Source organism: Gopherus evgoodei, chromosome 11 (genome assembly GCF_007399415.2).
Source record: "Gopherus evgoodei ecotype Sinaloan lineage chromosome 11, rGopEvg1_v1.p, whole genome shotgun sequence".
NCBI lineage: Eukaryota > Metazoa > Chordata > Testudines > Testudinidae > Gopherus > Gopherus evgoodei.
In genome coordinates this window covers 42693601-42704138 of record NC_044332.1, presented here as the reverse complement: position 1 = coordinate 42704138, position 10538 = coordinate 42693601, and the positions used below count along the sequence as shown (strand labels likewise).

Genomic DNA, 10538 nt, shown 5'->3' with positions numbered 1-10538 from the left:
CACAAGTAAGGATTGCAGGGTCCAGGCCTAATATTTCAGCATTTTATCTTTGTTTTAATGTTCATTTATCCAAACAGTTGATTATTGTGTGACATTTTGCCTGTCTACATGAATTTTAAAAAACAAAAGAATTTTGAAGTCTAAGTAAACAAAAATTGGAAAGATTGTGGGGGGGTCATTTAACTTCTTCAAGGATTTAAAAATGATCAGTCACATTTCTCTAAAATGTAATTATTTTTTAAATGCTCTGAAAAACTAACAGTAAAGGCTCAGATGTTCAATCTGGGTCCCTAAAATCAGGCAACTAAAGCCAAATTTAGGCACCTACATAAAAGTAGACTTCAAAGGTGCTGAGCAGCCCCAGATCCCATAAAAATCTCTGTGAGCTGCAGGTGCTCAGCACTTCTGAAAACCAGACCTTTTCTGCTTAGGTGTCTACAAATGGATTTGGGATCTAGTGTTCAGTGTGCAAGTTTGAAAACAGCCTCCTTGGCCCTGAGCTTCAGTTTAATTCTTGCCCCAACCCAAAGCGCAAATGCATCCAAAGCCAGCCCGTGATAATGAAGAAGCATATGTGAGTGTGGACTGTCACCATGAATGAGAATGTTGTTTATTTAAATATGCAACAATAATCACTGTGGCAACTTGTACTGAACAATGTTCTTGAAATCCTCTTTCTCGCAATCAAGTTAGGCTGATCGGCGATCCCGTCAGCACTTGCCTGCTATAGGTATTTCCATTCATTTTACCACTTATTTAGTGAGAAGGAGATAATGAGAGAGAAAACAGCTTCAGATACTGCTCTGAAGTGCTGCCTTGCTCAAAAACCAGAGGTTAAAAAAAGCAGATTGTGAGCACCAGCATTTTTGACATTTACAGAGCACACAACAAAGGAGTCAGTGCACTCACCCCATATAGCCCAGACTTTTCTGTTCTCACTCAGGGCTCACACAGTCTCTGTGCTATGAAGCAAAGAAGTGCTGTGGGTGGCAAGAAGCAGATGATCATACCAAACTGCACTCCTTTGCAGCAGAATTCTTCTCTCTCCAGCAATACCCTCACTAATCAGAAGTGTTCACAACAGGAGGCTCTGATGCTGGTGAGGGACATGCTTCCTGTCATCCTAAAACATTCTCCAACCATCTTGCAGACTAGGGAGAAGGGCAAGTGAAGCTGCATCTTGAAAACAATGGAAATCTATTGACAAGGAAGTTTAGAGAAAGGCTCTGTCAATACATATATTATTCATGGATACCATTCAAACTGTGCCCAAGCATTTAAGCCTGTGCCCCATTTTACTCACAGTAGGACAGAAAAAGCTGGAACTAGACACAAAGCCTTTTACAGGAACTGTGTTAAAATTGGAGATAGATTTAGTAGATTTACTCCATTAAGTTCCCAGATCTCTAACATGATTTGCTTATAGGCCTTGCTTTCAAACTCAGCGCAGATAGGAATTTTGGCTGCCATACTTTTCCTCATTATTTGCTGGCTCACCCGAAACAGTCTTAACGTGAAAGATCTGAATGGAAAGCACGTCTTCATAACTGGATGTGACAGTGGATTTGGAAACTTGCTGGCTAAACAGCTTGACCAAAGGGGATTCCATGTCATTGCCGCATGTCTAACAGAAAAGGGAAGCCGAGAATTACTAGCCTGCACATCCCTCTCACTGAAGACTGTGATCCTGAACTTAACTGACCCCAGCAGCATTGCCAACGCAGTGGAGTTTGTGAAACAAGAGACAGATGGGGAGGGTAAGTTGTATAGCCGCACTCCATACAAATTATGAAATATACTCCAGTATAAAACAGAAGAGTTCTGGTAGTAATCTTCCATAATAGCCGCACGGGAGCATTTCTTGTGCTGATTAAAGCTGTACTTTCCTCAGTGCTATGGTTCTATCTGGTTAGGTATTTATTAACACCAACCACCATAGTTCCAAGAATGTTTTATGTTCCAGAAGCCAGTTTCAACTGTTGCCCACTTTTATCAATCAGGGACCTTCTAAGTATCAGATTCCTTGATATTTTAACAGTCAGAAGATATACTTGCACGCGTTTTTAAGTCTCACTCAGCTGTAGGTAAAGAACTCAGCTTGTGGGAGTGCTAACTGGAGTCAATCAGAACATCATTGACCTACTTAAGCAATCAGTCAGCCTGGCCAATTAAAAATGCCTATCTGAGTTCACGCTCTCCTTTGGGAAAGCAAACAGTTAGTTTTCTTCTATGTCAAGAAGTCTGATTTTTGTAATACACACATAATGATGACACTGAGTGTAGCAATCAAAAGGGGCATTGTCCAAATCCATCATTCCCTTTGGATTATTAATACAGTGGTGTTTCTTTGTACCAGAGAGCGCTACTTCTGTGCACACCAGTGAGTTTAATGATGTGAAAGAGGGAAGAACATGTGTCGCTGAATACCTGTGAACAGAGAGTTTAGATCATTACTTGGCTTCTGCTTTTGGCAGAAAATGGTAAAAAGTCTGTCTTGTTCCTAACCCAATGAATTTTTCTGCTATGGCAAGAGGTCCATTCCTCTCTTACTTTCACATTAGCAATAGAAATAAGATGCTGAATGCAGACTAATTATTTTGAGTAAGGTCAAGGGGGAGCACAACAACTTTATTTAGCTGAAGAAAGTATATAGTTGTAACTGGTACTTAGAAGCTGGCAAAGTTGATAACTGAGGTCCAACAGCAAAGCAAAATATTTTTACCAATAAGGCATTTTTTTCATTTGAATAATCGGATGATAAGTTCAGTTCTGCTGTTCTAAAGTCCAAAATCAATTCAACCTTCATATTATTCTGACATGCACTGTGTTACCTCCAGTGGTGGGACTAGGAAAAATAAGCACAGCTCATCTTGCCAGGGACTTTGCTGAACTCCTCTCCACATACTGCATCTGAAAAGCACCAAACCAGGCTGTTCTCAGGCTAGTCTACATGGGACAGGCAACCGCAGCGAACATTCACTGTAATCCTCACTCTAGCTGTGTAATCAAAGAGGCCAAGCACTGACTTAGCAGGGAGTCTACACTATCCTCTCTCTTTAGAAATAGGCCGGTCTGAGCAGGGTGCAGTAATATTAATAACATGGCACTTGTACAGCACTATTTATCTGTAGAGCCCAAAGTATGTTACCAAGGTGGAGGAGCATTATCATCTCCGTTTTATGGATGGGGTAATGGATGGGGTAATGGAGAGAGCTCTAGGCCCACTTAGCGTATGTCTACACTGCAGTTGGGAGCAAGGCTCTAAGCCCAGGTAGGCAAACTCATGATAGTGAGGCTCACACTAGCATTCAAAAGCAGCCGTGTGCATGTTGCAGCACAATGGTGGCTTGAGCTAGCTCTCCCAGTGCCACATTGTCACACAGCTATTTTTAGCATGCTAGAGCAAGTCCCACTCGCAGCAGTCTGTCTCCCTGGGCTGGAAGGCTCACTCCCACCTGCAGGGTAGACACACCCTTCAGGTCTAGTACTGAGAAGGCCTAGGAAGCCATGGCTCCAACTGAAATCATTTCTCCATTCATATTTTACCCAGTTCTAGTTTAGAACCTTGACTAAAGCATTAGGAAGGTTAAAGAAAGTTTGCCAGCTGTACGGTATAAATTTAGATAGTCATGAGGAAACCCAGTCAGCGACATTCATCTTGTTAAACCGTGTGCAAAATGTGAGCTCTCGCAGTCTATTGCCATGCATCCTGTCTCCAACCTCACTCCCTGCTGTAATATTGGCACGTACTGAATGTGATATTTTTGGAATACTCTTAGGCCTCTTTGGCTTGGTAAATAATGCTGGAAGAGCAACGCCGATGGCACCCACCGACTGGATGCAGATAGATGATTTTCACACAATTCTGGATGTTAATCTGATGGGGTTGATTGAAATCACCCTGAAGCTTCTCCCGCTTTTGAAAAAGGCTAAAGGAAGAGTAGTCAACGTTGCCAGTGTTATGGGTCGCTTGGCGTTTTTAGGTGGTGGCTACTGTTTGTCAAAGTGGGGCGTGGAAGCTTTCTCAGACATCTTACGGTGAGTCATTAGAGATAGATTTGTGATGCTAGTTCTGGATTTCAAATGCTCTACAGTTTGTAGCTGTTTGAATCTGAGCCTGTGGTTGAGATCATAATAGGTTCAAGACCAGATGTGAAATTCTGATCCTCACCAGGGTTTGGGTTGTTCCCTTTAGTGAGGGGTTAGTTTGGAGCTTTCTCTAATTTTATCCCATTTTTAACAGCATAAACCTTCCTGTACAAAGTGCTGGAAATGAAGCTTTGACTCAGCTAACAAGGTGAAAACCCCGCATAGTTAACATCTGAGTTGTCTTGCTCTGTGTAGTCACTTTACCCCTATGTCTGAGGCTGCCTTCACCAGCTTGCGCCCTCTTGTGGCTGTGTGGGTGCTACCCTGAGTTTGATTCAGTTTCTCCCCTTCACACAGTTAATATTGATTTCTTGTTATGACCCCAGTCGTCTGGCCAGGCTCTTATTAGTTGCTACCCTTTAGGGGTAATAAAGGATGAGGAGGAGTTCAGTGGCTCTAATGGACAATTCTAGGCCATGCAGGCCTAGCGTCTTTTCTTGCTCCAAAGTCTATACCATGCCTTGTGCTGGACGGTAGTAGGGGAACCCACGCCCACCAATATCACTGGGTTATAGCTCAGGGACACTGTCTGAAGCAACTTGAACCAGTTCCTCCCAGACCCTTGCTGCTCCCTGAGCTGATTCCTACTTCGCCTTCTCGCTAGGCTTTCTCCAATGGTCTTGTTCCGGTGCTTCCTCTCAGGATGTCTGATGTCCCTTGCAGCTCCTTGCCAGTCTGTGGAAGGGGCCTCCTCTCTGGAGTTCCTCTGGCAGCCAACATGCCCTCCTGTCTTGCAGCCCTTTTATCTTTAGAGCTGTTATGAGACTACCAATCAGCCCTATCTGAGCAGGCAGCCAATTTAACTAATAATTTCCCATGTAGAACTGTATCAAATGCCTCACTGAAATGCAAGTAGAGAAGATCTACTGCATTTCCTTTGTCTATCAAATCAGTTATTGTCTCAAAGAAAGAGATCAGGTTAGTCTGGCACAATCTACCTTTTGTAAACCCATTTTGTATTTTACCCAGTTACTGTGTATCTCTATGTCCTTAACTACTTTCGCTTTCAAAATTTGTTCCAAGATCTTGCATACAATTGAGGTCAAACTAATCGGCCTGTAGTTTTCTGGATCACTTTATTCCCCTTTCTTAAAAAGAGGAACTATATGAGCAATTCTTCAGACATAGGGTACAACCTGAATTTACAGGCTCATTAAAAAATATTGCTATTGGCCTTGCAATTTCATGTGCCAGTTCCTTTAATATTCTTGGATGGAGATTATTCGGGGGCCCCCCGATTTAGTCCTATTAAGCTGTTTGAGTTTGACTTCCACCTCAGATGTGGTAATGTCTACCTCCACATCCTCATTAGTCACCCTGCCACGATCTCTCTAAGCTCATCATTGGCCTTACTGAAAACTGAGGCAATGTATTTATTTAGGTGTTGGGCGATGCCTAGATTATCCTTAATCTCCACCGCATCCCCAGTGGTTAGTGCTCCCACTTCTTTCCTTGTTTTCTTTTTATTTATATGACTGGTTTCAATTCCCTTTGCAAGTCCAACTCGGCTTGGCTTTTGGCAGTTCTCACTTTATCCTTACACTTTCTGACCTCCAAGAGGTAGCTTTCCTTCCTAATTTATCCCATCTTCCATTCCTTGTGGGCTTTCTGCTTCCTCTTAATCACCTGTTTGAGATGCTTGTTCATCCAGATTGATCTGCAACCCTTCCCTACGAATTCTTCCCCCTTGCTTGGCATGCAGGCTTCAAATAACTCCTGCAACTTTGACTTAAAGTATTTCCACACCTCCTCCACATTCAGATCCTTGAGTTCTTTGGTCCAGTCCACTTCCCTAACTAATTCCCTTAATGTTTTTAAGTTTGCCCTTTTGAAATCCAGGACCTTAGTTGAAAATCCATTCTTGTTTATCCTTCAATTTAGTTTAAACTGAATTAGCTCAAACCAAGGTTGTCCCCTGCAACCAGTTCTTCTGTGAGGTCATCACTACTCACCAATACCAAATCTAAAATGACATCACCTCTTGTTGGCCTGCCAATTATTTGGTGAAGAAATCTGTCAGCTATCACATCCAGGAAAATGTCAGCCCTACTATTATTACTAGCACTTGTCCTCCGATCTATAGCTGGGAAGTTAAAGTCTCCAATAATCACTCAATTCCCAGTAGTATTTATTTCATTAAAAACATTAAAGAGGTGTCTATTCATATCCAAATTGGATCCTAGAGGTCTGTAGCACACCCCAAGCACCAGCCCAGGGGAACCTCTTGTAGCTTTCTTCCCCAAAGCGATTTTGCCCCAACAGATTCTGTCTTATCCATTCCATCACTTCTAATTTCTTTATACAGTCTACTCCATCATTGATATACAGTGCTACTCCACCACTTCTGCCTTTATTTCTGTCTTTCCTAAACAGCACAAACCCTTCAATACCTGTACTCCAGCCATGATTAATATTCCACCATGTTTCTGTTATCCCTATTATATCCGGTTTCACTTCGTGCACCGGTAGTTATAATGCCTCCATTTTCTTACCCAGGCTCCTTGCATTGGTGTACAAATATCTTAACTGTTGCTACTTGGCTTTTCCCACATTCCTCGCCCAATTGGATACTGTCATTATACTGCCAGTATTGCCTATCTGACTGGTTTCAACACTATCCTTCCTCTTAATGTCCATTCTCCTACCCACTTCTGTTCCTTTCTCCATTGCTGTATCATTTCTTACTTGATTTTCCTCCCTCTCAATGTTAAAATCAGGCATGGAGATTACATGAGCATCTCCCAACCGTCTCCTCTGAGTTTCTAGTTTAAAGCTCTTTTAATGAGTTGTGCCAACCTCCATCCCAGAAGTCTATTTCCCTTGCTACTCAGGAGGAATCCATCCCATGAGAACACTCCTCTGTCCATGAATGCCTCCGAGTGGTCAAACATCCCAAAGCCCTCCTTATAGCATCACTGCCTGAACCATCTGTTGATCATCATGATCTTGTCTCTCCTTCATTCTCCCCCTCTAGGGACAGATAGAATCCCAGTGAAGGTCACCTGAGCATCCATTTCCTTAAGGGTCTTCTCTATCCTGGCATAGTCTTCTTTATAGAATCTAGCGAGAATCGAGAATCTAGCTGCATCACTTGATCCCACATGAAGGACAATCAGTGGATTCTTTTCTGCTCCCATTAGGCTCATTTTCAGCCTCAGATCCACATCCTGCATCTTAGCTCCTGGCAGACAGCACACCCTTCTTTTCTCTGGATCAGCTCTGGTGACAGCCCTGTCTGTTCTTCTTAGCAGGGAGTCCCCAGTCATATAGACTTATCTTTTCCCGGTGATGGTGTGATTCTCCTCTAGCCTTATTCCTGTTCTTTCTTTCTGCAAGTCCTCTTGTCTTTTATTCTCCTTTGTAATGTTCTCCAAGTCATCCTTAATCCCCCTGGGGCTCTGAATGACCCATTGACTCTTCTCCTCTTCTTACAGGACTAGTTGCTCTTCTCTTCTTCCTTGCCCTCCCACCTTCAGTTACTGCCTGCTGTGCCCCTTCTTCATTCTCCAGCTCTGCAAACTAGCTCCTGAGTTCTATTGCTCCTGCGCTAGCCGGTCTTTTCCTCTGCCTGGTTCTTGTAATCACATGCTTCCACTGGCCTAAACTTCCTTGTTGCCCCTTTTATCCTTAACTTCTGCTGTCTTTAATATCCCATAATAATCTAAGCACTAGTGCTGCTGGGCAGCAATTAGGCCCTCATATGTCAAAGATACTTACACATAACTTTGGAATATTAGACTCAATGAGTATCTATCCCTCTGCTGTCAATTGTGCTATGCTGATTTACAGCGGCTGAAGAGCTGATCCAGATGTTCCTCTCAACAGGCAGGTAGAACTAGTAAAATTGACTGGGCACAGTTGTGAACATTCAGATAAAGCAGAACATGCTCCAAGAAACAAATTTAGTGGCTGATGTGCAAGAGTGTTCAATTCCGTGGCATTGTTTGGAATGGCACATGAACGAGTCAGCTCCCCAAAAGTCTCTGAAGCTGCCCCCTAGGGGAGACAAGCAATTTTCATGGTGAAGGAGTGAAGGAGTGAAACTACAATGCAAAATATAAACTGCAAACATCTGCTCCCTTTCTTATTAGTTAACTGTAAATGAATTCACCTTCAGCACATATTTGGGCAATGAAATCTACAGAGTTGAGACTCCTAATGCAGTCAAATGAATCTGCCCAGCTGTGTTTTGCTTTCTGATTCTTTCAGGTTGTTAATGGTCTCCCAGCAGAAGTAGATTATAACAGAGCAGTAGGAACTGGAAACATTTCTTTGTATTCTACATCTTTGAATAGAAATGTACAGTGTTTCAGCTAGATGTGTGGCTCACATGGATTTGGGAGTTACCTTGATCATCACTGTTCCTAAGCAAACCACACAGAATAGGTGTTAGTATACCTGCTGCTGCATTCAAGCACTCTTCCTAGCTAGATTGTATAGTTCTCTGTACAGTGGGTCTTTTCCTGTGATAGGTTACAACAAAAAGACAATATGCCATATACTAAAGCTAATTTGCACTTTTTGGACATTTTTACGTAACCAGAAATAAACCAACATTTGACCTTTATGTTCTTAAGGTACACACTTTCACTTTGGTTATTACAGAACCAAATATTTAAAGATCATGTAATTGTTGGGTCTCCCAGAATGAAAACATTTGCTATTGTTTTATTTCCATTCCAGGAGAGACATGCAGCATTTCGGAGTGAAGGTGAGCATAATTGAGCCAGGATGCTTTAAGACTGGAGTAACTAGTTCAGAGGTTATTGAGAGAGACCTGCTAAGACTTTGGAACCAACTAACTCCTGAGGTCAGAGAATCCTATGGAGATAAATACTTTGTTGAGTGTAAGTACAAATACTTAACATCACTGGACTGGAATGGACTTGGCTAATCTATCATGGATTGACCATTATTTCCTTTGGAGTACAACTCTCTTGTTGGAGTGAAGGGCTTGGTCTCCTGGTGCACCTATTAGATTGGTGGAACATGTTCTGGGTCAGATAACTCTGGGAAAGAATGCTATTCAGCTGACAGAGTGCTCTATTGATGACCTGGTAAAACATATTATTGTCCTTTGTCCTCAACGACTGACAGCTAGAGACAGGAGGCAGGAGAACTTGATTCTAGGGGGTTGTCACGTCTTTGCCTTGCAGGACACTCCTCACTCTTCCAGGCAATTCATCACAATGTTGAAGAGTCAATATACTTCCCAATGCTTTACAGAATAGCTTTTCTTTCTACATAGGATTTTCTAGTCTTCTGTTTCACTAAAGAGTATTTCCTCTTCTGCTGCAGGATTTCCTGTTCTGCTGAAGATTAGTTTTGAGTTACTCTTACGGGGTACAAGAACATTTGCAGCGAAGTAGATGGCCTGAGGAAGTTTCAAGAAGAAAGAAAGTGAAGTTTACTTATTAAATATACTTAATTCAGGCTACAGAAGGCAGAGAGATAAACAGCAAAACTTGGAAACATATGTACAATATACAAAGCCTGTAGTTTCATAGATTAATTATGGGCTATTGAATATTTGTTTCATGAGCAGCAAATAAGCAACTATTACTAACATAAAAAAAGAATGATTTACAAGCTTTACAATGCAGTTAACAGTAACATTTGGGTGTAGAGAGCATCTATAGCTCTGCTTTTTCTTTTACAGAGTTTTAGCTGTCAACAATTTAAAATTCTTTTATCAGAGAATGTTTCATAAGCATTTATTTTCTTCCCTGCAGATATAAGAGCTCAAAGATTTTCAATGAAAAGATTGTGCGACTCTGACATTTCTAAAGTCACAAAATGCATGGAGCATGCCTTGATGGCAAAATACCCCAGGACACGCTATGGATCTGGATGGGATGCAAAGTTCTTTTGGCTGCCCCTCTCCTACGCACCAACCCTTCTATCTGATATGATGTTGCGTATGCTGCTTCCAACTCCAGCAGCCAGTAGGAAATCACTATCCAGAGTTCCACTTGATGTTTAATATTTAGTACACTAGGGTCAATGCTGTCGTGGAAATTGACCACCAGTCAGTTGAGTTGATCAGACAGCCTGAGGCTCCTTTATTGATTAATCATAGATTACAAGCATATATGCAGGGAGAGACGACAGGACCTCTAGCAAGAGGGAAGTCGCTCTACCTTACAGCAATAATACCTGGGGTTATAAAGCTTAAAACCGCAAATTACCATATGAGCTTATACATCCGAGGATACCATATTTGGTTAATACAATGACATTTCTTAACCATCTGCAAAAACTTTTACCATTACTATACTGGTTATGAGCTAATCTGCAAGCCTGCTTTTTGCAACTTCCCCTTTATACGGGTTTTTGTTAATGTCAGGACTTTGACACCTGGTTTTCGCCTACTTGCAGTGTCAGCAGCT

At 42.0% G+C, this 10538-nt stretch overlaps 1 protein-coding gene across 1 annotated transcript; it reads left to right on the top strand.

Annotated features, from left to right (window-relative positions):
- Positions 1 to 535: 535 nt before the first annotated feature.
- LOC115659888 (retinol dehydrogenase 7-like) lies at positions 536 to 10132 on the top strand. Its single transcript, XM_030580629.1, has 5 exons — positions 536 to 574; positions 1427 to 1757; positions 3780 to 4038; positions 8833 to 8996; positions 9882 to 10132. Exons 1-5 carry the CDS (start codon positions 536 to 538, stop codon positions 10130 to 10132), a joined length of 1044 nt encoding a protein of 347 aa, XP_030436489.1.
- Positions 10133 to 10538: the final 406 nt, after the last annotated feature.